The sequence below is a fragment of the Elaeis guineensis genome, chromosome 13, assembly GCF_000442705.2.
Source record: "Elaeis guineensis isolate ETL-2024a chromosome 13, EG11, whole genome shotgun sequence".
In the NCBI taxonomy this organism is placed as follows: domain Eukaryota; kingdom Viridiplantae; phylum Streptophyta; class Magnoliopsida; order Arecales; family Arecaceae; genus Elaeis; species Elaeis guineensis.
The window spans coordinates 24,832,884-24,859,868 of NC_026005.2; the positions used below are offsets into that span (position 1 = coordinate 24,832,884).

The window sequence follows — 26,985 nt, forward strand, 5'->3', positions numbered from 1 at the left end:
AGAAGAAGAAGAAAAATGAAAGAAAGAAAGGAAAGGAGAATAAAAGAGAGGAAGGAAAGGAAGAAAGCAAAGAGAAAGAAAAAGAAAAAGGAAAAAAGAAAGAAAGGGATAAGAAAAATAAAGAAGAAGAAAAAGAAAAAAAGGAAGGTAGAAGAAAAGAAAGAAAAGAATGATGAAAAAAAAACGAAAGAAAGAAAAAAAAGAGAGAGAGATAGAGGATATCTACCAAGACGTATGATCAGGACAATTGCCAACATAGGAGGGACAACCCGTTCCAAAAAGATACCAAGACATCTCTATCTCACGGGATTTAAAACCTTAGATATATTAGCCATTTTTAATGTTATATATTGTATATGCATCATATTTTCTTTGAAAAAATATATTTTTCCTATTATTAAATATAATGATTGGCATAGTGTTGTTTTTGCCGCCTACCACCACAATCACATAAATTTCTGGCCCCGCCACTTATCATATTAGCACAAGAAAGTACCAGTATCACAGTCATCAACTATAAATGTGCCTTCATCACTAATCATGCAATATCCTTTACAATTTGCAACACTATTATGCTGTACTCCTTCAAGCCCACCAACCAAACATTTTTTTTTTATCTCTAACTGTTTTTTTCCTCCCTGACACTAATAAGTTGCAAACAACTGGGGAAATTTTAGCTGATAATCAAGCAATGCCATAGATGATCATACATTGCCCATTCTTTAACTGTTTATGTTTTTTCACCATCGAGTGTTTGGGACCCTTTTCGAGATTAGTTAGGTTGCAAAGCTAAATAGGTGAGAATTTATGCATGCATAGAAAGAGAAGTAGAAGGTATTCTACTTCAATCCAATGATTCAAGTCATTGCACATTCCAAACTCTCATATCTGTGTAAATCCTCTCATTGTTGGAAGGGCTGAGGAGAATAGAAGTGGAGAGAAGAAGTAGGCAGGGTCACAATTCAAATCTCATGAAGTCCACTGATCGGTGAACGGTTGTTCTCAGATACCAGAAAACATCTCATTTAAAACAGTATAGCATCCCTAAATCATTGGAAATGTAGGATTGGCAGACTCCTAAAGATCCGGCAACTTTTCATTCTTCCTGTCTCCACTCACCTCACTCCTTACAACCCAAGTCCACATATCACACATACACAGAATTTGGAATCCAAACAGTCAGCATTCCTAAGAATACAGGAGCATCAAGTTAGAACTTCAAAATTATGATCAACATGGAAAGAACTTCTTTAAAGGGGGAAAAAAAATAAGAAAATTAGTCCAGGCATTTATTCTTCCACACTGTTATAGACTGAAAAGCACATTCTAAAGTTTCCAATTCCCCATGTTAAATAAATATAATGCAATTCTGTCAGCAAAGATGGGAAAGACGCACCATTTTCAGTTTTCCACTCGACTAAGAAATTTAGAAGCTTCAAAATAAAGAGTTGTTCATGTTCAAACTCCACCTGTGTAAGGAGGATAGAAATTGAGACAGTAACCATCATGAACTCGGACAAATAGTGTAAGCCAAGCTCTTTCTGTGATACCAACAAACGCTTTGACAACTCAAGAATAATCTCAGTTCTTCCCTGAAGTTTATGCTGACCAGTACATAGTGAAAGGAGAGTCTCCAATAGCTCAATAGTGCATGCTCGGGCATCCGTTGTTACCTACAGGAATTATGATAAGGTCACATAAACAAAAACTCCTAATCCAAAAACAGATAACTTATTCTGAGAGCATGTCAATATTTTACAGACAAAAAATAGCATGAAAAAAATCATACACAAATTACCAACTTCTTGCACAAAAAACTCATATTATAAGATCAACTAACATATGATAATAGTGCACGCTTTCCCTTTTTTATAGAACTTCCAACTCTGTAGCTTCCTTATAAATGTGGTTAGGCTTTCAAAAGGTCAAATATAACATGTTTATCATGATACTGTAAATTCCAAAATGTCTTACTATAGCCACAAAAAATTAAGTCCTGGAACAAAATATGTAAGCCTCTTAACAATAGGCCAATAACAGATACCAAGATAAGCTCTCTCTCTCTCTCTCTCTCTCTCACATAATTTATTTTTGATATGTAACATATGAACACACACACACATGTATGTATGTATGTATGTATGTATGTATGTATGTATGTATGTATGTATGTATGTATGTATGTACGAGTGTCAAAGAATAATATAAATCTTACATCATGCCATGTACAGCATGCATGTTGCTACCAATGAATATATGAATACCATATGGTAACAGATTCCATACAATTGAAAATTCTTTATTTTGACCCAGGCCAGGGTCTGCCAAAATCGAACCGAACTGCCCGATTTAGGATGTAACGACCCAAACTGGTGGGAACTGGGCAATAAGGCCTTTCAGGACATTTAGTGGCCCAAACCATGCTTACAACCACTAATGGCGGATGGGGCCGATAGGGATCGCAAGACTATTCTGAGACATCTACCCAGGATATGACAAGGAGATACTGAGGAGAGATCACTAGACACCCTATCCAATTAGAGAGGTATGGCCAATCAGGGTGGTGGACCTAGTCGAACCACCCAGCAGAAATAGATAGGTAGGGGCAGCTACGGAAAGAAAGCAGTTTCTTACAGCAGTATGAAACGAAAAGGAAAAAAGCTGCAGATCCATGTGTTGACCTTGTGTTGACCTAAGATTCTCAAAACCATAAGGCAATGGTTATGTACATGAAAGTTCAATAAAGGGAGGTCGACTGAAACTAAAAGGTTCAAAGGTTATAAATACTGCCAAACCTCCAATAATGGGTGGATGACCTCAAGTTTGTTTAACGCAATCCACTAATTCAAAGGATCCAGGATTGCTTGGATGGGTGGCAATGAAACTCGTTATCAATGATGGGCAGAACTGTTATGATCATATCAGTGTTGGGTGCCATGCCAGCATATATTATGGCCAATACTTTCAACATATCAGTCCAAAAGGATTCACCTCCTAGCTTGGGATGCAGTACATCAATCTGTTTAGTCTGATGGTCTTGGTATCTATTCATTATCTTCTAGACAATGCGTTGATGATGAGACATGCTGTGAAACTACTTTCAGAGCCTGAAAATTTTTAGAATGTGTTGATGAGAGCCAAGTATTGAGCAGGTAACTTGACCATCATAACTAACCAAAAGATCAACTGCTCTTTTATTTGCAGGTCAATATGTTCTTTTGCTCCCATGCTTGACTTCAGATTCAGATGGATGGTTGCAGATGGGAGGGCTATCAATGTAGTGAATGACCCCTGGATCTCTACAGTTCTGCTGGCGTGCTATCCATACACTATCGACCATGAGGCCCTAGATAACAAAATGGGATGTGATTGATGGCTACTGGAACGAGAACATGGGGCAAGGGACCTACTGAACAATGCTTTGAGGTCAGCTTAGTTCCTAAGAGCTCTCCATAGCAATTCCTTTGGGTGAGGCAGTTGATAGACTTGGTTGGGAAGGATATCGTGGGTTGAGGATCAAAGCCAGTGAGCTTTATAACACTCTCAAAGGCTCTCTGGGGCACCAAAGGGATGCAAGATGGGTCTGGAAGGTAGGGGTTCATCCGAGAGTGGCACTTTTCCTCTTGAAGTTGGCTTGGGATAGATTACCATGTAGAAGGATTCTACACCACAAAGATATTCCTAGGCCCTTTTATTGTGATCAGTGCACAGAGACTAAAGAGTTAGTTGACCATGTGCAATTCGAGTGCCCTCTAGCTTTACAAATTTGGAGACAAGCCCTTAGTTATTTTTCCCGATGTATCCATCCTTGGAATTTAGAGGCTTTCTTCCAATTCATTAAGTGGGGCAATCTTAGATTCATTGATGATCAGAAGTCTGTTTACTTGAGCTGTACTGCATATTACAGTTAGTTGGCTAGAAACAAGAGACTTTGAAAATGTAAGTGAAAGCCCTCTTGTTATTGTTTTGAGAGACTTCCATCATGCCCAATAATCATGCAGACTAGATAATTAGAGAGATTGTTGGGTGTTAGGAAAATCTAGGGTTCTACACTTGCAAGTTCTACATCCTGTGTTGTTTACTTCACTTGGGAACCCACTTCGATGGCAATGTGAAGAACAGGGGTCAAGTTGGTGGAGGAGGGTTTGTCATTCGGGATTCGAGGTCAGCAATCATGGCATGAGATGGCTCATCAATATTTGATACAATAATCCCACTAGCCGAAATGAGGGCTACATAGGAAGGTCTAGTATATGCGATCACTGTTTTATAGGAGGACCACATCAATTTAGAGGAAGACTCTAGGACAGTTATATCCTGGATCACTACAGCATTGCAATTTCAAAGATCTAATCATCCACTCATGATGGATATTTGGAGACTCAAATCGAACATCACTTCATCAACTGTGAGGCGTATTTTCCGAGAGGCCAACAAGGCAGCTAATTGGGTGGCCTCCTATGTAGCAGAGCATACTGGCTCAAAGTTGTGGGAGACTTCTTCTGCTTTGCCAAGACATCTTCAGGACATTCTGGTGACTAATGTGACTGAATATATTTACTCGAACTTTGTAAGGCAACCAATCCAATAAAAAAAGGTTATAAATAGGGACTATCTAGAGGGAGAATGTGCAGACTAGGTGATCATGATGGAGGCTTGTGGAAGAAAATTATTGATGCTGGAGTTTTTCGAATTTAAGTGCATTAAGGGAGCCTTCCTTTATGAGGATTAGATAGAGGGTGGAATTAGATGTCAAGGTTAAATTGCAACTAGATCAATGGTGTGACAATGGATTATTTAGCTTGACCTAGATTTGTCGTTAACAACCCTTACAAAATATATAATGTGGAGATAGAAAAGGAAAGCATAGGAGAGAAAGAATGGAAAAGGGAAGCTTATTATCTTCTTGTTATGGTGGAAGGGTATTTAGAGACAATGCATGCTTTTTCCGCCCCAAAAATTTTTCATTACAATCATCAATTTTGATGGCTTTCCATTCAACTTCTCTTGCAATGCACCATTACTTTCATAATATGATCCTTTAGATTGTTTAGTTTTCCTGATGTCTATGTGCCTTAGTTTTGAATACATTGTCATCCAACTTACAAAGAATCATTGCACTGTCATGTGAGCCTTGTTGCTTATTTAGAGTTATCAATAAGCACTAACTGGGAGTAGCATTTTCTTTAGAGGGCTTTATCATATTTCTTGGAGCTTTTTATACCTGCTATTTTTATTAGCCACAAAAAATAGATCATTTGTCTAGTAGCATACTCACTTCCTATTCCTTCCACTAAAAGGATGAACTAATTCACTCTACCATGTCTTAATGAAGTCTTAGAAATGAATGAAATATGTACCATGGTCCTAGCTAAAAGTTTATATGCCTCTATTATCACTTAGTCTATCAGTCTCTTTCATTAACTCTGTAAATACCCCATATAGACCCCTACATAGATGTGGCTAGCGTTCCTTGGCCCCCCATTTGTAATGTGTAAAACAGACATCCAAGAAATTAGTTTATGAGTCGATGCTTGATGAAAATCCCTCGTATAACCAACTTTAAAATGTTATTAATCGAGGTCCCTTCTAAGACCCAACTCTACAGTCTTCTAATCAAGGTTTGCCATACCGTGTCGAACCGGTCGGTACACCCCATCTCGTACCGAACCGGTGGGGAACCGGCACGACTCGGCCGGTAAAATCGGTACACCGGCGGTACCGAAGAAAAAAACGGAAAGTGAGAAAGAGAGAGGGAGGGGAGGAGAGGTGAGGGAGGGAGGTGGGAGCTGCCGGAGGCCGGCGGTGGCCGGCTGCGGCCGTCGGAGGGCTTCCGAGCCCCGTATCACCCGATAGGGCTTTCAAGAGAGCAAAAAAGAGAGAGAGAGCACTCGAAGGGGGGGCGGGGAACCTACCGGACGGACGGTGCCTCCGTTGCGAGACTCCCAGTGACCAGCGAGCCGACGCCGACGGTCTGAGGGCGGTCGAGCGGGCGGAGCCCCTCCGCGGCTCCACCCCCTTCTTCTTTTTCGAAACAGACGTCTTTTTCTTTTTTTTTTTTTATTTTAAACTTATGAAGTCGGCAACTGGGTTGCCGACTTAAGAATTTTTTTAAAAATAAAAAAATAAAAATCGTGAAGCGGCAAATCATTTGCCGACTTCACTTAAAACCATGTTTTTTAAAAAAATTTGCGAAACGGGGGCGATGCCCCTGTTTCACGCCTGCGGCGCCGCGCGCATGGACTGCGCCCTCCGACGGCCACGGCCGCCAGTCGGAGGCCATCCGGTGGCCCCGCCGGCTCCTTCCCCTCTCTCTTTTTTTTCTTCCTCTTTCTCTCTCTCTATTTCTCTCTTTTTTCTTCCGATTCAGGTCGTCGATTCGGTATGGTATGAAACCATACCGAACCATACCGCCGGCCGGTCGAAACGGCCGGCGGTACCGGTTCAGCATACATTGCTTCTAATCCTAGGATTCTGCATGTTGGCTGAGCCAAACAAAACAAATTGATCCAGAACTAACTGACAAAAATCCAAGACCAACTCTCCCATTGAAAGGATTAGGATCTTCCAGATATGGTATAATACATTACCACTTTTATCCCCTCTTATAGTGATTAAAGTGTTCATGAAAAAGGAAAATAACATAAGAAGGATATAATTGTCAGTTATTGTATAGGCATCATATATCATGCCTATAAGTGCTAAGTAGCAGACAGGTAACTAAGATGCATATAAGCATGCAACAATGTCCAAGGCTATACAAATATAGTAAAATTCGTAATTTGTTAAAACACCTGAAAAATAAGAATGAAGGGTCCTTCTAGATAGAAATTGTGAGAAGGATTTAAAATGCTTGGCTTATGTTTATGAAGATTTAGCCCCACTCTTGATTTCCAGAAATACAAAGAATATGAGATAAGGCTTGTGGTAATGGTTATGGTTAGTTATCATCAAAGATCTCTTCAATGTTATAACAACGGTTCTCATTTAATAGGCATTCATTTCAATAACATGCACCATGACTGTTTAAGATTATATAGTCTAGAATATATACTTTTAAACTAAACTACTTTCAGCAACGAGTCAATTTCTGCACCTAGAAAGCTCCCAAAGCAGACTTTCTTTACTTCCGAATGTTTAAAAATAATTAAGAAAATTCTCATCCATAAAATGGTTGAAGAGGAGACGAAAATACAGGCCATCAAGAGTTTGCCACCAACTATTTTCCAAAAAAAAAAAAAAAAGAGGAAATAAAGAAACGAGCATCTGAATTAGCTAACATCGAATCACAAGACAATATCAAACATGTCATCTCATAGATCATGATTGAAGGATAAGCTTCTCGGCTAGGAGACCTGTTTTCTAATATAAAACGATGGTCCACTTTTTACATGCTCAGCATTCTCATACCGAAATAGATTTAGAAACTACATATCACATTAAGGTTTTATTGTCTGCTTAGAGACATTGCAAAGTACACTTTGTTTACCAGAACAAATAGAACTTCCATTTCAGAGAGTTCCACAAGAATAACAAATGTTTTGAGGCATGCTATTGACAATTCTCTGAACGGTGTTCTTTTTAAGAGCGAAACTTATAAAGTTTTGGAGTCTATGACAAATTGCTTCATAACCTCTTGAAATACACAATCAGAACGAATGGCTCTAAAATAAAACTAAAGACCATCTTCTTTTTAAAAATATTGCAAAAAGAAATTCATAAAAAAGAAAAAAATAATAAGGACTAATGGTTATGTTTACCCTTTCTAGGCTTCAATTTAAATTACTTTGTTAGGCTACTGTACTTGCATTCTTCTAGTTAACCACATATCGGTTTTAGTTGCACACTAACCCCTGTAAAAGTTCCCCCATATCTTGGATTCTTATAGACAAGGATAGTGACAAATCAAGGAACTTTGCAAACTACCACTTTGGTTGGACACAAAGTGGAGGAGAGGAAAGAAAACAAGCAAAACAAGGGAAGCAAAGAAAAGGAAGAAAAGTGGACCTCAAATGCAAGAGAAGAGAAGAGGAAGAAAAGGGAAGTTTCCCTTTTTTTGGAATCTCTCCACTTATAGAGATATTAAAAAGGAGAACTTGGTGACAAACCTCTTCTCCATTTCTCTTCTCTTCTCTACTCGCTTTATCATCCAAAAGGCAGAGATTGATCCTCTCCTCTTTTCTCTACATACTCTCTCCTCCCTGTCTCTTCTCTTTTCTCCAAATGTCACAATCCAAACAGAGGGTAAATCTCTAAAGAAATTATTAATTTTGATATACAATCAATTTCTGCCTTTCAAAACCACTAGATTCTTTCAGAAGATGATAGGATACAACTATAACAAGAACTCAAATATTATCCTGTATGTGCCAAATAAAACCCAGCATGGTGACATATTATACTAAACTTTGATGAGTACTTCTTAGGACCTGGACAGAAAGATATGCTCTAATGCCATAAAACATATGTGTCCATGATAAGAAAGTAATTAGGTGCTTGTTTGAAACAAAGACTTGACTAACTACAAAGTGCAGAGGATATACCATCTGAGTAGAAACCATTTTCTTCAAGAGCACCATGAATGCATCCACCAAATACTCAGCACAAGCAATCAGGTACTTAAAATCCTGCACAAGTTTTTAGAACATAGGAAGACACAATAACAGCCATAGTGAAGTTATTTTTTAATTCATCAGTGCAAATTTTTCAGTAGTATGCAACAGAAAAAAGCTAGTGTGGCAGCACCATACTAAGTTCCATAAATTATCCAAGGAAGCCCTCTCAAAACACAACATAAACTTGACGATAACAATCTCAATTCTTTACACAATATCCTTGCAGATAATTTTTTGCTTGCATGTTAACTTGTTTTACACTATAACCAATGATTAACATATGAACTTCCCAGTAAAAGATTTTATTAAAATCACGGCATCAAATGTAGGTGTAATAAGAATTCAAGAATGAAACCCTCACCCCTTCATTACTGCAGGGGAAGTATTTTAGGCATCCTGTGAGAAGCTTCATAATGCAAGCAGCTTCAGACAGAAACGAGCAAGACAATGACGCAATTGACGATATCAAATCCCTCACAAAAGATGAGGATTGTTTTCGTAGAACAGAGTATGCGAGAAATGGCCTCAAGAACTTCGAGATGGCCTCTATTCCAACTGACTTATTCTGTGCGATGAACAACATAACTTGCTGTATGAGCTCTGCCTGTATCTCTACCTGACATGAAAGAACCTGACAGCCAAGAAAAAACAACAAAATAAAAATGGCAACACCCAGATAATGGAATACTTCATCAGATCATATGCTACCTAGAAGATAATCCATCCACTGTATGGTAGAAATCAATGCACAAGCACAAGTAGCTGTAGCTCAAGAAATGACGAGAGAGCGAACCTTGACGAAAGGATGAAGCTCGACGTGATCGAAGCGGCGGCCCCACGAGGGATCGCTCTTGAACGCGAAGCGGACCAAGAAGCCGATCCCCTTGACGAAGACGGGGGCGAACCCGGAAACACAGCCTTCAAGACTGGACTGAAGCTCGACGAGACCGGCGGAGGCAGTGAGGTGGCCGTCGCGGACGAGGCGGCAGAGCTCCCGCACGGCCTGGTCGGCGACGGCGGCAGAGGGGGAGTGGAGGCAGTGGGAGAGGGCATGGCGGGCCGGACCGGAGTCCGGGCCGAGGGGAGGAGGGGCCGCGCGGAGCTTCTGGAAGATGGAGACGACCGCCAGGCGCTGGAAGGAGGGCTGCGGTACACGGGTTTTCTCGAGAAGAGGACCGTAATAGAACTCCATTCCCGCTCTCTCGCTCGAACTCTCGCCGGAGTAGGAGGATGAGGGGTTTGCTTTTATAGGGACTTGGGAGATGCCGAGCGAAGGGGCCCGTACCCGAATCCGGTTAACCGTCGCCGTGGAGCGGTAGTCTTCCAATCCTTTGCCACGCGGAAGACATTTCGAGCATGTACCCAGCTGTCCGTTTCCGTTTTTGCTGCGGATAGCTATAGCGCCTGGCTCTGGAAAATGGATTGTGGATAAAATGTATGAGAGCAGTCACCAGCAAATTCAGTTTTATAGTTTTATGAGTTTATGATTGATGGTCATGGGGTTTCAAATGTAAATGAAGCTCCTCAATTTTTTTAAGTTAAAAAACATTCAAGTCCTCCTTGCAACTCTTCCATAAAGCAACCATTCCAGCACTTATATTTTTTTTAAATAAAACGGAGCACTTATACAAAATGTATATGAACATAACTAAACAGATTAGAAAAAGGATATCTCGAAATATCCGGCACCTCAGCCATCTCCATTCAAACTGCCCCTTCTGAGTGCTCGGCTACAAAGCAGGCCATCCAATCTACTGCATGTTGGCCTCACGGTACATGTGCCTGATCTCGATCGAGGAACAGCCATGTACAAAGCATCAGATGTCGCTGAAGAGAGGGTGAGTAGCCCCAACTAAAAGCTACTTTCATAGTCAGTCGATCACCGTAGCTGAATCATCCTCCACAATCAGTCTATCCACCCGCAATCGTAGTCTCACAAAGGACACTTTCACCTAAGCAGCTCGCAACTCAACTGCAAGCACAATACAATCAATAAGGTGATACCCGCCAACAACAATAAATCTAGAATCAAGACCATAGATAACAAAACCCGCACTACCTCTGGAGCCTCTAATGCTACCGTCAAAATTGACCTTAAGGAAGCTTGGGGGTAGGGTCTTCCAAGTAATAAACGCCACACGGGTCACTGCCTGAGTGGCCGAAGAGTCCCAGGTTTTCCAAAAATCGGAGGTCGAACCAACTGATAGCATCTCAGTAATCTCCCTAGCCTAAACCAATGTCCACTCCAATGTAAATCCTGCCGGCTACCAAAATGCCTCAAAGGTGCCCCAGTTCCTCGCAAGCCAGATGTGATAGGCAATATATATCGCCTGGATCCCCAATCCCCTAGAAGAAGAACTAAGTAAGCTCTATGGAAGCTCCTTTAGAAAGCACTGAGATGGCTCCATTGAGGAATTCGCCATCGAAGAAAACCCTGTCAGTGCCCAAACATGTAGGGCCCTAGGACAAAGGAATAAAATAGGGGTCCAACGTCTCCTCATCATTGCATTTGCTTGGACATGATAGAGGGATGTCCATACCCTTATCGCGTAGCATCACCTTTGTCAATAATCAGCACCAGGCCACCTTCTAGAGGAAAAAACGAATCCTCAAATGGATACAGAGCCTCTAAATCTATGCTCCATCTATCCTCCTATCGGACTACCCCCTAAATACCTCATAGAGGGCTCTTGTTACTGTCCTTAGTGTATTAGTAGAATGCCAAACTCTGATGTTCGAACTGCTAAAGTTGAGGACAGCAGTGGCTAGCACTATCTACTAAGGTTGGTCCAAAGAGCTAGGAAACCATTTCACTCCGCCAGCCACCTCCCTCAAGCCGGAGAAGATCCGCTACTCACATCAAGTCGAGGTCTCCATGCTGATATATGTCGGCCAACGGATCATTAGCACATCGTCGATCCAAGAGTCACATGTAAGATCAATGTTCCACCCATCTCCCACAACACAACTAACACGGTCAAGAACCACCTATGCCCGTAAACAAATTTTTTTTTGAAAGAATTATGCCTTACAAGCCAATCGCATATAGGATGCGATAGGATGTTTATTGTAATTTATCTTCCAAACTCATATAATTGATATTAATATTATTAATAAAATTGATATTTTGATTCATTATATGCTGCATCTTATTAATTTTAAGATTATAATGAACCCCATGGGTCTGGGTAATGATTTTAAGACCGTAATGAGATCACGCCAGTGAGACCTAAATCTTTGATAGTCCTGATCTAAAATATTTCTAGTCGTTGGTACATTGAGTCGGAGATCAATGATATCGATAAGACTGGTATGTCTTATGTATGCTCAGAAATGAAGGTGGTTGATCTCACAACCACTTGTGTAGTGACACTAATACAAGGATATGGGTGCTCATTAGAGAATGAGTTCACTGAATTGATCTATAAGAGAATAATCAGATGGAGTCTTATTTACATGTCAATTGATAATTTTTTAGTCGGAGTTGTGTAAGTGATTCTTTGACCTGAGGTCATCATGGTACCTTGTGTACATGGATCCATGTTTTGGTTCACTACCTAACTTGATCCTCTGATCTTTGTGTGGGATATTTTGGATATGGTGAAGTGTGCATGGAGGTTGTGAGTGATCAATAAGAGATCAGTCACTTCTAATAAAGAGAGCGAACATCCTATGTGATCTCATAGGACGGTAATTTCGGAAGTCTTTGGCCAAAGCAGGGTGATAATTAGAAAAGAGTTTCTAATGTATCATCAATTAAATCATCACCTTCAGATCGAGATATATAAAGATAAGTGACTGGATTTGACATATTTTTATGCACACAGCTCATCTGGAATGTTGTTTGACTAAAAGATTGAATTATACGGGAACTTGCCATTGAAGGGTATTTTGGTAATTTTTTATCAAAATTTTAAATCTTTCAAATAGTCATGACATATTGTTAGATGTTAATCTTGACTTGTGGGCTTGATAAAAATTAAAAAAATTTGATTCTGGAATCAATTTGGAAGAGTCCAAGTTGATTGGGACTCTTCGGGTGACCTAATCTCATCGGATTAGGATTACATCAAAAGTCCGGATCCACTGCTGGCTAGATTTGGAACTCAATGGATCACACACTTTGAAATTTGATCTTAGTCTGATTTAATTAAAGTTTAATATAAATTCTATGGGTTAATTTCATATGCTAGCACATTGTATTGACCCAAGTTTCCAAATTGATTTGGTTCAAAGTATTTGAACTAACCTAGACCAGTTGGCTTTGACCTAATGGGATTGGGTCAATTTGGATTGGATCCTTATCCAACTTGGATCAGTTTCAAGTGAAGAAGGATTCTTCCATGTTCACCAAAAGCCACACAAAAATATAATTGCCGCCCACCTCAAATCAGCATAAAAAATAAAGAGTCCTTCTTAAAGAAGGCTCTTTATTAAACACGTTGCCTTAGAAGATAAATTAGAAATCCTATGTTTTGATGCCAAAAATTAATGGAATTTTTATGACATGTAGAGAAGGAAGAGTCCTTCTAGTCTAAGTATCTAAATTACTAAAAATTCACTCGATAAATTTATTTGGTGCATGGGAAGTTGGAGCACCAAAAGTTGGTGCCCCTTCATCCTATGTAACATCCCCTGGTCTTCTATTTATAGGGGATGCCCCAGATGGCTTCTGGCTAAGATTTTTGGGTGAGCTAGAGAGAAGCAATGTAAAAATCATAGAAAAAAATTTGAAAAAATTTTGAGAAAAGAAAAGAGGGGAATTTAAGTGGCAAAAGTTGCTACAAGGGTGGTGAGATTTTCAGCAAGTGTTGCTAGAGTGCCCTAAGATTTGGTTTTTCTATATGTTGGAGCTAAAAATTAAATCCTAGGTTGTATGACATCTGAAGAGCATCTTATTGGTGTCATTTTGGTGGCAAGATCAAAAGCAACTGGACTTTGATACGATCGTGACACAAGTTTGAAGCCGATAGTGTTCTTGAAAAGATAAGGCTGCAGCTGCGCACCGGTTAGGAAGGATCTTGGCCAACTTCCATATGGATCACCGTTGGAGGACTTCTATCTTAGAGTCTTATGAAGAATACCAATATACCATTTTTTTTATTTTGATTAAAGTATAATATTCTATCTCTTTGCATGCTTGAATTTATTTTAATCATGTTCGGCAAGGTGATTATAGGGTTTTGAATTCGGCTCGATAATTTTATTTGATAAAGCTATTGATTTGAGTATTTTAAAAAATTTTAAAAATAACTTTCTACTGTGTAATTGAAACCAAATAGTGGTATCAAAGCCACCCTTATCTGTTTCGATCAAACAAGTATAATATAGTAGCTTAAAATTATTCTTGCTCATATCCTGCCAAAAATGTAGCATTATTTTTGCATCGATTCTTCAAACTTGTTGGGTATAAAATACCCCCGGCCGAAGTTTGTAAAAGACCGACCCTTCCAGGATTTTTTTGGCTTTCGACCTTGTGTGGTGTCTCTCTGAACCCCCTCGACCGTCCGAACTTCTCCGACAATGAGCTTCTCCATTCATCTACCGGGCCGCTCCAAAGGCTCTCTGAGCTTCACTATCAGCCGATCTTCTACAGTGATCAACTATTCTCCGAATCCCTTCCAGACTTCTTCTGACCATGGATGACCCTAATCCGAACTTCTTTCAGACTTCGTCAATATCCGAGCTTCTCCAACAATGAAATTTCTACAGTAACCGACTCCATCCAAATTTCTACGGCGGTCGACCACCTTCTGGATTCCATCCGAGCTCCTACGAGAATCGGATTCCAGCCGAACTCCCACAGTGGAGGGATCCCAAATAAATTTTGACAACAGAAGGGCTCCACCAGTCGGATCTCTACTCCGAACTTCTATTACAAATGGTCTACTCCGGATCTCTACTATGAGCTTCTACAACGGGGCAGACTCCGTCAGCCAAGTCACTACTCCGAGCTTCTACAGTAAGAAATCTCCATCCGAGCTTCCACGACAACCGATCTTCGACCGAGCTTCTACAATAAGCGGCCTCCTTTCAGCCTTCTGCAAGAATCGAGCTCCGTCCGAACTTCCGTAGCGGATGAATTTCGGATGAGCTGCTACAACAGACGGGCTCCAGCAGCTGGACTTCTACAACGGCCGATTGCCCCCGATGTCTGCCGAACCTCCCCAGCCATCAGCCTTTAATAGCATCAGCCGGACTTCCACAATGCCATCCAGACTTCCGCAAGATCCCCAGACTCCTCCAGCGGACGAGCCTCCCCAACGCCATCCGAAGTCCACCACCGATCGACCCTCTGCCAGATTCTTCATGAAACCGGACTTCTCCGACAGATAATCTTCAAACGAGCTTCCACATCAGGCAAATCCCAGATGGACTTCTCTAGCAATCAGACTCCTATCGGACTTCACCAATAGAAAGTCTCCATCCGAGCTTCTACAGCAGATGACTCCCACCTGTAGCATCAGCATCCGAGGCGTCCGACAACAGTAGACTCGTCAGCAACCTTGGAACATTCGAGCTTCTCCTAGATCGACGAGATAGAGAGCCATTCCGCTCCATCAGACATCCCAACCGAGCTCCAGCTGACAGATCCGAACTCTCTGGCAAGCCATGACAAGGGCCACTACCTACTCCACTTTCTGGTAAGTCGTGACAACGGACACCACTCTGCTCTCCGTAACAAACTCCACGTGGCCCTGGACAACCCCTGACGCCACTACTCTCTGTAACAAACTCCGCACGGCTCTGAACGGCCCACTACCAGGCAGTTACAGACGTCGCTGTCAATTAGTTACGCTCTCCATCTATAAAAAGGGACCCCAGATATGTTCTTCTCTAAGCTAAAAACCCTATCTCGAAACTCTGCTAAAATTCTCACTCGAGCACTCCATTTCTATTGAAGCAGAGTACTGACTTGAGCATCGGAGGGTTTTGCCGGAGCACCCCCAACTCCGGTTTAGACTTCCCTTGCAGGTCCCGGTGGCGACCACAGTCATCTCAACTCCAACAACTCCGGCTTCGGCAGAATTCTGCACCAATAGAATTGGTGCTAGAGGAAGGAGCTGTGTCTTCGCAGTACCCTTGTTCTTAAAGGAGTGCTCAATGGGACTGCCTCTGGTCATCTTCTCCGACATCCTCTTCTCTTTCTCCTACTAGATCTTCATCTGATGCCTCCCCAAAAAGCATCCACCAGGCGATCCACGGCCTCCGCAGCCAGATCTCAAGCTTCGACCTCGCCTCCAATTTTTCAAGCTCCTTCTCCTCCAGCAACGACGATCGAGATGGAGTAGTTCGATCTGTTGGTTCAACAGGTTAGAGGCCTCACTGAAGCAGTGCAGGCCATGCAGCAGCAACAGCAACAGCTGCAGGCATCAGTGCGATTGGAAAGAGCATCGTCGGAGTTCCAAAATCCAATAGTAGGGCGGGCCACTTGGGCCAATCACCCTGTCTTCTCTGGAAAAGGGGATCTGAGGGTGGAGAGCCCTCAGTCTGATCACGATTCCACTCCTGGAGGATCCCTACCTCCACTCTATCAGAAGACCCTCGAGACTCGCAGTCAAGAGGACCTCCTGGATCGAAGGCTTCAGGAGATGAACCGGCAGATCGAAGAGCTCTGCCATGCTCCCCCTGTTTATGGTGAGGACATCTGTACTGACCTTTCTTTCTCTCAAATGATCATGCAGGAACCGATCCTGCCAAACTTCAAGCTCCCCCAATTCGAAAGCTACGACGGGACTTCGGATCTGGTTGACCACCTGGAGGCCTTCTGGATAATGATTCTACTCCATGGCACGCCAGATGCCATCCTGTGCCGAGTTTTTCCATCTACTTTGAAGGGAGCAGCAAAGAATTGGTACTCGACGCTGAAGCCGGATACTATCTTCTCCTTTGATCAGATGAGCCATCAGTTTGCGGCTCATTTTGTTAGCAGTCAGCATCCCCGGAGAGGCTCGAACTCCCTTATCAACATCAAGCAGAAGGAGGGAGAATCCATCCAAGCTTACATCAACCATTTTAACGTCGCCATGTTGGAGGTCCGAAACTTGGACCAATCGATCGCGATGGCCGCCCTGAAGGGCAGTCTTCTAAAGAACGATCTTCTATTTTCTCTGGAAAAGAAATATCCCAGAGACTTTGTTGATTTGCTGGCTCGGGCCGAAGGATATGCCCGAGCAGAAGAAGCCTTCAAGATGAAGGACGAGGAGGCCACGAAGGAGCGGCGGGCGGGGGACTCCAGCAAGCCCGCAGTTGTAAAAGGGCCGAGCGAATGTTCTCGAACTCCCTCCGGACATAAGCATGCCCAGACTCCTCCTCGGACTCGTAGGAAGAGAAGTTCGGACCATAGAGTTCGACGGAGCTCTCCCCCGGGAAGATTCTACAGCTACGCCCCTCTCAACACATTGAAAACTCAAATGCCGATGGAGGTTAGGGAGCAGCTACCAAGGCCAGAAAGGATGCGCACACACCCTGGGAAGTGCAATCCTAACAAGTTCTACCTCTATCATCGTGACCACGGCCATAACACGGAGGAGTGTATTCAGCTCCATAACGAGATTGAGGAGCTCATCAGACGAGGTCGGCTCGACAGATTCATTCGATGCCGACCTGAAGGTAGGGAAGATCGGCCTAGGGCCCTACCGCAGTCGGAGCCACCAAGGAGGGAGAAGCAGCCTGAAGATCGGCCTCCGATTGGGATTATCAACTCCATCTCAGGAGGATCCCGATGGGGAGCAGACCTTCCGCGGCTATAGGATTCGAAAAATCTGCGAATGTATTATCAATAGCTTTGCCTTAAATAAAAGTTTTATATTTGCATATTTATCCTTTTAGCATGAGCTTATAACGACAGGAAGTAACTCCCTCATTCAGTCAAAATTAAGCGTGTTAGGAATAGGAGGAGAACCTCGTTCTAATATGAGCAAAGTCGAAGGTTCGGTTACTTAAAGATCGGATGGGGGGAGAGGCCCTCGCAACGGCCCTTATGTGTCCCCACAACCTTATTAGAAATAGGAGGAGAATCTCATCCTAACATGAGCAAAGTCGAAGGCTCGGTTACTTAAAGATCGGATAGGGGGAGAGGCCCTTGCAACGACCTTTATGTGCCCCCACAGCCTTGTTAGGAACAGGAGGAGAACCTCGTCCTAACATGAGCAAAGTCGAAGGCCCGGTTACTTAAAGATCGGATGGGGGGAGAGGCCCTCGCAATGGCCCTTATGTGCCCCCACAGCCTTGTTAGGAATAGGAGGAGAACCTCATCCTAACATGAGCATGACGCGAAATTCAGTGCAGGGGTAAAATGGTAATTTTAAAATTTTTTCAAAATTATGATTTTATAGTGAAAATAATTAATTAATCTAATTAATTAATATATATTTATCCTACACTAGGATCTAAATATGATATACAGCATGCATGCATTTAAATTTAAAATTCGAATTTGAACAGTAAACACTTTACTATAATGTGTTCAGAACATAATACCTTTATGCAGGTAGTCGATCTCCACAATTTGATCACCGTCGGAAGACTCTGATCACTGCAATATAGATACACAGGATGTCTGGCCTCTACGGATCGTCCACACGAGGCTCCCGATCTGATCGGCTCCTCATGAGTGCTAGCTCGTTGTAGAGCCCTTTTAACGACTGATGCTGATCGAACTCCTTCAATCGATGTCTGTCGATTCTTTGGATGCTTTAGATTGTTAGCAGACATGCTTGAGAAGATGTTGAAGATCTTTCTAAAATTTGGTGGGTTCACGACACTCGTAGCTCACCTTCTCACTTTTCGAACCCCAGGCTGAAACCCTAGGGTACACTAAGAAAAACTCTGCACTCTTTTTTTTTTCTTTTCTTTCTTTTTCTCTCAGAAGGTTTTGGACCTTCACCTCATGTAGAAAGGTTCCTCACACCCCAAATTTTCTCTCCAAAAATTTCTACGCACGCCCCACCTTTCTCTCCTTTTTAAAACAACATCAAACGTGTCTTATCCGTGTGAGAGGATAAAGATAAGTGGTTGCACATTTGAATTCAAATCGAGTTTGAATTCAAATGCAAACCAACTCACCCCTATCCACTTATGGCATGAGAAGAGAAGGGCATGGATTCTTTGTGCATGGAAATGTTTCATGAGAAATCTTTTCTCGTGTAAGTTATGTGGCGCACAAAATGGATAAGCATGAAGGCACAAGAGATAAGTTATCCATTCAAATTCAAACACGCTTTTAATTTGAATGGTTAACTAATCAGCTTTATCCATCCATATGGCACACAAATGTGGGTGTGGGGAGGGCTTTGCGTGAGAAAAAATTCATGAGAAATTCCTTCTCATGAATTCAAATGGGCACAGTGGATGTGAGGTGGCGCAGGGAGTTTGGGTCAAGGTGGTTTCATTATTTTAACCAACCTAATTGAACCAAATAAGTTAGGTCCAATTAGACTAATTTAAACCCAACTTAATTAAGCTTAATTAGGCTCAATAAAATTCTAATCAAATCAGAAATTGACTAAGCCCAACCCCTGATCAAATCAGGGACCAAACCATCTCGATGATTAGGTCAACTCTTAACCTAATCGGGTGAAACCCAATTGAATCCAATTCAATTGGACTTGATCCAAAAATAATTACTCAATCAGATTGAGTTAATTAGCAATCAAATTACTAATTAAATCTCTCATAAATATTGAGTCCAAATTCGATGGGCAATCGGGTATCAAAGTTCATCAATATAAAACCTTGATCGAAGAGTCCCAAATCAGTGGGACTCTTGACCCCGGTATCCAAAATGTGTGGGACTTGTGATCAGAGAATCTTGATTCTCAATCATAGAGTTTCAGACATGTAGGACTCATAGTCCATGAATATTAGGACTCTTCATCAGCCATCAGATCAGATAGGAACCTCTAATGTGTGTGACCCCGCAGGTTCGAACCTAAGCCGGTAGTATAGGAATCAATTCCTGTACTAATCGAAGTGATCATCTAGCAATGGTATCCGTTGTCCGGATAGGTTGAATAGTCACAATCGCAACACTCAGAACCTACGTGAATATGGTTACTGTATAATTCATCCCTTTTGACCCCTGTGTTTATGATGACTCAGGGTTAAACTATCAACCCTGATTAGATCATCCGAGTCGTGTTCAACTCAAATAGTCCTGTGACTCCTCACTAGGACTATCCTGGTCAAAGTTTAACTAAATTGAAATATGACTGTACACAGCTCCTGAACTGGAGTGATCAATCCCATCTTAACACACGCACCGATAAGTCAAGTACTTGACTACACCCAACAGCCTTCCGTCACTGAATTAGAAATTCAGGTAGTCTAGTGCATAAGTGCAGTGAGTTGCTTGCAAGTCACTGTGACGGTCTCAAGTCGGAGGGATACTTATACCCATATCCCATCGGAGCAAATCTTGACAGCAGAAATAGCTCCGAAGTCGGTCACGTTCGGTGCAGATGTACCCTTACATCTCATCTGTATGCCATACTAGTGTCTCCACACTCCTTGGTTAAGAGGACAACCAACCTATATAGCACACAACGACCTATGCTCGATAAATATTGTTGTCTTTGGTAACAACGTATCATTTGGTCGCGAACAAGTTTAAGGACTAAACGACAAATCCTTCTTTGTCGAGTCTAAATACTCCTAAGGACTTCACCACAACACAAGAGTTCATTAGAAGATGATAATTTGTGATGAAAAATATCAAAATAATTTTTATTTATTTATAATTTATGTACTAATACAACAAAGAGCACAACCGTCAACAGACTGACGATTGACTTTGGGACACTATTTCCAACAATCTACCACTTGGCCTAAAGCCAATCGGTGCAGTATCTAATACCCATCTTCAACTTGAAGTCATCGAACTCCTTCACTGTAATGACTTTAGTGAATGGATCGGCTAGGTTCTCCTTTCCGTCGATCTTCTGAAGGTCAACGTCACATCGATCCATAATTTTTCGGATGAGATGGTAGCGACGCAAAATATGCTTCGTCCGCTGGTGTGCCTTCGGTTCCTTCGCCTGAGCAATGGCTCCAGAGCTGTCACAGTAAAGCAGAACTGGACCAACAAGGGAGGGTGCTACTCCGAACTTGGTGATAAATTTTCTCAGCCACACCGCTTCTTTAGCAGCATCTGATGCAGCGACATACTCCACCTCGCAAACTGAATCAGCCACTGTGTGCTGCTTGGAACTTTTTCTGCAGATAGCCCCACTATTAAGGGTAAAAATAAATTCCGACACACTCTTGCTGTCATCATGATCAGACTGGAAACTAGAGTCTGTAAATCCTATAAGTCTCAAGTCCGATTCACCATAAACAAGCCACTGATCCTTAGTATTTCTTAAATACTTCAGGATGATTTTAACAACCTTCCAGTGATTCTTCCCTGGATCAGATTGGTATCTACTCACTACTCCTAGTGAGTATGCCACATCTGGTCGTGTACATGTCATGGTGCACATGATAGATCCCACTATCGAAGCATATAGAATTCTATCCATACGCTCTCTCTCTTGATGTGTTGTCGGACAATCCCTCTTCGAGAGAGAAATTCCATGGCCTATCGGTAGATAGCCTTTCTTGAAATTCTCCATGCTGAAACCTCTTCAGCATAGTATCAATGTACGTAGATTGGGATAAGCCAAGCAACCTTTTAGATCTATCCTTATAGATCCTCATCCCTAAGATGTAGGAAGCTTCTCCCAAATCTTTCATGGAGAATTGTGACAACAGCCAAATCTTTATTCCCTGTAATGCAGGGACATCTTTCTCGATTAAGAGAATGTCATCCACACACAATATAAGAAATACCACAACTGAACCATTAGCCCACTTATAAATGTAGGGCTCTTCTCTGTTCTTAACGAAACCATACGTCTTGATCATCCTATCAAAATGTATATTCCAACTTCGGGATGCCTGCTTAAGTCCATAAATGGACCTCTGTAGCCTGTACACCTTAGACTCATCTATGGATGTGAATCCTTCAGGTTGTATCATATACACCTCTTCATCTAGCTCTCCAATTAGAAAAGCTGTCTTCACATCCATCTGCCAGATTTCATAGTTCAGATGGGCAGCTATCGCAAGCATAATCCAAATGGATTTGAGCATTGCTACAGGAGAAAGCATCTCGTCATAGTCTATATCATAATGTTGACGATATCCCTTGGCAATCAGACAGGCTTTATAGGTTTTCATCTTTCCGTCTGCACCCCTCTTCCTCTTAAAGACCCACTTACACCCTATGGGTTTTACTCCTTCGGGTGGGTCAACCAATGTCCACACATCGTTGACCTTCATGGACTCCATTTCGGATTTTATGGCCTCTAACCATTTCTCAGAGTCAGGTCTTTGCATTGCATCCATGTAGGTGATCGGATCCTCATCATTTTCATCAAGTTCGATAGGATCTCCATTCCGGACCAAGAAATCATAGTATCTATCCGGTTGATGTGGTACTCTACCAGATCGCCTTAAGGGTGCAGGAACAATGGGCTCCAGATCTGATCTAATCAAATCCGATTCAGGTTCAGCTACTTGTGTCAGTTTTCTTACCTGCTGAACTTCCTCAAGTTCGACCTTAGAGGCAACAGTCCCTTCACCTAGGAACTCTTTTTCTAAAAAGATTGCCTTAAGGCTGACAAACACCTTTTGCTCATCAGTTAGGTAGAAATAATACCCTTTGGTCTCTTTTGGGTACCCTAAGAAATTACACTTGTCAGACCTAGGTCCAAGCTTGTCCGTAATTAAACGTTTAACTTAAGCCGGACACCTCCAAACCCTAAGGTGCGAGAGTACTGGCTTACGTCTTATCCATAACTCATATGGTATTTTGGTTACAGACTTACTCGAAATACTATTTAGAAGGTAACAAGCCAATTTGAGCGCATATCCCCAGAGGGAGATCGGCAGACTAGCAAACCCCATCATGGATCGAACTATGTTCGACAAAGTTCGATTTCTCCTTTTAGACACACCATTATGCTGTGGTGTTCCAGGAGGTGTCCACTGAGAGAGAATCCCATTCTTCCCAAGATATGTCAGAAAATCATTGGAAAGGTATTCACCTCCTCGATCAGATCGAAGAGTTTTAATACATTTCTCAGTTTATTTTTCTACCTCATTTCGAAATAGTTTGAACATTTCAAACGACTCCGACTTATGCTTCATTAAGTAGACATACCCATACCTCGATAGGTCGTCTGTGAAGGTTATGAAGTAGAAATATCCACCTTTTACACTTGAGCTCATGGGTCCACATACATCAGAATGTACCAGATCTAAGAGTTCACTGGCTCGCTCACTATTTTCAGTAAAAAGTGACTTGGTCATCTTTCCAAGAAGACAGGACTCACAGGTTAGAAGTGATTCACAATCACCAACTTCAAGAATTCCTTCTTGAGCCAACCTGTTTATCCTGTTCTTATTGATATGACCTAGCCTACAGTGCCAAAGGTAGACTTCTGACACATGATCTATTCTAGGGTGTTTATCGGAGGTTTGAACCACATTAACAGGTTGTGACAGTAAGTAAATTCCATTATTTATTTGTCCAACAAATATTGTAACATCATTTAAAATGATATTGTAAATATTTTCTTTTATTACAAATTCATAACCGTATATGGTCAAAAGGCCTACAGAAATAATATTTAATAAAAAGCTTGGATAATAGTGACATTCACTCAGAATTACATTACGAGAATTGATTACAAAGTTCATGATTCCTAAAGCTAGAACTAGAACTTTGCTTCCATCTCCAACGTTCAGGAACCTCTCGCCGTCATCAAATCTCCTACTGACCTGCAGACCCTGCATCGTATTGCAAATATGATAAGGGCTTTCGGTATCCAATACCCAGACAGTAGTATCACAAATGAAAAAGTTGCAAGGTGTTATCATATAATTACCTTGCTTCTTCTTCGGCCTGTTTGGGTCCAGGGAGGCAATATATAGAGGACAGTTCCTCTTCTAGTGCCCCTGCTTCTTGCAAAAGAAGCATTCCGCCTGGCTCTGGTCGGGCTTGCACTTCTTGGTCTGACCCTGTGCAGACATTCCAGCATGCGGCTGCACCTTCTTGTTCTTCTTCTTCTTGTTCTTCTTCCCTTTCTTAAAGGGTCGACGACTAGAAGAAGACCCTCTCACAACATTCACCGACTCCTTATGGAGCTGGTGGTACTTCTCAAAGTTCTGCAGCAACCTCAACAAGCCGTGGTAATTCACTGCAGGCTTTGTCATTCGAAAATGAGTAAGGAAAGGGAGGAAGGACTTGAGCAATGAATTAAGGATCGCATCCTTACCGAGCTGCTCGTGCAGGGAAAAGTCCAGTTTATTTAGGCACTCAATCATTTCGATCATTGCAGTACATGATCAGTGACTGAGGCCCCATCCCTCATTCGAGCATTCAAAATGGCATAATTAGTTTTGTGCCTTTCAATGTCGTCAGGTATGCCAAAGGAGTCGCTCAACATTTGAAGCATCTCCTGTGGTTGGGCGTTCTCAAATCTGCGGCTAAACTCATCATTCATTGCCGCCAGCATTATGCATCGAACGGTGGTTCGGTCGTTGAGCCACTTTTGGTAAGTGTCTCAGACCGTCCCTCTAGCGTTCGGGGCTGGCTCCTCAGGTGCTAGATCCGTTACAACATAAAGGATTCGCTCATGCTCAAGGACGATTTTTAATTTTCGATATCAGCTATCGAAATTCGATCCCATGAGCTTGTCATTATCTAATAATGATCGGAGCGACAGGGTAATGGCCATAGCTGCATAAAGAAAAACCAGACCTTAATTAGTACATAAATTATTAATACTAAAGACTTGGACTTTAGTCTAAAGTTTCTCCCAATATTTTTATGAACTGGTAGCTTCAACCCCCAATTTGAGGAATTACTTTAATTCCTTAGTGGGTACTAGAATCCACACAGACTACACACAAGCCCAACTTTGGTTGGTCAATCCATGTGCATCTATGGGTAGGTTCAAAATCAGTTGTTTTCCTAAACAACTTCTAGTAATTTATTTTGCCCCAGAACCTAATCAGTAGGCTTTGGCCTCCACTGAAAAGATCTGGTTAGGTCCAACCATTAACATGACTTGATTTGGTGAATCAGACCAATAAATGATCAGGCCCGACTTTGGCCGGCCAATCTGACCACCATCAGAAAGACTCAAACCAAATTATCATATTATGAATGATAATTCTATTAGTCAATAACCACCAGGCCTTTGGGCCTCCAATGATTATTAAACTAATGGTCTCATTATCACTCACTTAATGAGAGGCTATGACTTAGTTATCACTATAACTTAATCATTTTTAGGATCTAATAATTTTTGAGAATTTTATTAAAGGATAGAAGAGAATAAATTTTTAACCAATTTCAATCCTCCCACTGACTTTACCAAGTCAGATTAAAAAAGAATTTAATTAAAGCCGGCATTAGGAGCACCTAAATCAGTCATACTGATTTATCTAATGACATGGGTGAGTCCTAATCACCAAGTGATCTAATCAAAATCTAACTCACCAAGTTGGCCAGGTAAGTGAGATCAGTGGTGAGGATATGCCATTAACTCGTCAGAGATCGAATCAATGTGAGTAGCTCCCACTTAAAAACTACTGGTCAAACTGCCGAACTTACCTAGACACCAACTGGTTCATTAGTTTTAATTTGATCAACTTAGTAAATAGGGTTCCACTGTGTAGCCATGAATTAAGTCCATCTTGGTCTAGTTAAAGACATGGACCCATTCAACTACAACTATTGGAGTTGAGTCTAGAGTGTCCTTGACCTAATCTAATTCAACTTTTGATTAGATTTGACCAATTACTCTAATTTAGTCCATTTCTTTAAGCTAACCTTAGGTCTAACCCAATTATGGACCTAATCCATCTAACCCATTGACCTACAAGTTTATGCAATTGTCTTAGGTCTTAATTCACAATTCTAGACCAACTTGACAACACTTAATTCTTTTAATTAAGTATTTGGACTGATGGATCAGGGTTTAGCTTTTCAAAAATAATTTTTAATTTTGAAAGGTTTTATTTTCTGTTCATCAAATATGTTGACTCATTTCACAAATAGATCAGCATATTTTATAAATAGCAATCCTATTGCTAATTACATAACAGAAAATAACTCAATCAAAATAAATCATGAATATTATTTTAGATCTAATCTAACATATTCATGATAAATTTTATAATTGAACCTTTACAATTAAGTCCTTTCACTGCTTCATCTGCATGGGATATAATTGTAGCGGCACCCCTATCGCCATAGGAGACCCCATCGAATGAGAGAAGAGGGTCTTTAAACCTTACTTTTCTCCTATGATCGGACGGTCATAGAAACCAATCCAATTAGATTACTTGCTACTTAGATCAAGTATATCTAAATATACCAATTTCAAAATTTAAATTTTAAATTTTAAATTTTAAATTTCAAATTTTAAATAAATTTCAAATTTCAAATTTTTGAATTTCAAATTTCAAATTTTGAATTTTAAATTTTGAATTTTAATTTTGAAATTTCAACCAAAGTTTAAATTTCAAATTTCAAAATTTGAATTTCAAATTTTTGAATTTTGAATTTCAAAATTCAAAATTTGAATTTCAAATGTTTGAATTTTGAATTTTGAACAACTTTCAAAATTTAAATTTTAAATTTTAAATTTAAAGTTTTAGATTATAACTTAATTAACGTATGCAAATTTATATATCATATCTTAGAACCTACTCTGATACCATTTGATACGAAATTCAGTGCAGGAGTAAAATGATAATTTTAAAACTTTTTCAAAATTATAGTTTTGCAGTGGAAGTAATTAATTAATCTAATTAATTAATATATATTTACCCTACACTAGGATCTAAATATGATATACAGCATGCATGCATTTAAATTTGAAATTCGAATTTGAACAGTAAACACTTTACTGTAATGTGTTCAGAATACAATACCTTTATGCGGATAGTCGATCTCTGCAATCTGATCACTATCAGAAAGCTCTAATCACCGCAACACAGCTACACAGGGTGTCTGGCCTCTACGGATCATCCACATGAGGCTCCCGATCTGATCGGCTCCTCATGAGTGCTAGCTCGTTGTAGAGCCCTTTTGACGAATGATGCTGATCGAACTTCTTCGATCGATATCTACCGACTCTTTGGATACTCTGGATCATTACCAGACATGTTTGAGAGGATGTTGAAGATCTTCTTAAAATTTGGTGGACTCACGATACTCGTAGCTCACCTTCTCACTTCTCGAATCCCAGGCTAAAACCCAAGGGTACACTAAGAAAAACTCTGTGCCCTTTTTTCTTTCTTTTCTTTCTTT

The 26,985-nt window shown here is 41.0% G+C and overlaps 1 protein-coding gene across 2 annotated transcripts in view; it reads right to left on the reverse strand.

The window, feature by feature from the left end:
- Positions 1 to 10,027, reverse strand: part of LOC105056215 (protein RST1) — a 72,780-nt gene extending 62,753 nt beyond the window's left edge. The window contains exons 1-4 of one of the 2 annotated variants that reach the window (XM_010938325.4): positions 9,409 to 10,019; positions 8,977 to 9,246; positions 8,544 to 8,627; positions 1,397 to 1,673 (exon numbers count right to left, since the gene is read on the reverse strand). In XM_010938325.4, the coding sequence (XP_010936627.1) occupies positions 1,397 to 1,673; positions 8,544 to 8,627; positions 8,977 to 9,246; positions 9,409 to 9,807 (1,030 nt within the window). In that variant the 5' untranslated portion in view covers positions 9,808 to 10,019. Of the gene's footprint in view, positions 1 to 1,396; positions 1,674 to 8,543; positions 8,628 to 8,976; positions 9,247 to 9,408 lie in introns of both variants that reach the window. The other variant, XM_029267882.2, reaches the window with a different exon arrangement.
- Between the last annotated feature and the right edge of the window lie 16,958 nt (positions 10,028 to 26,985).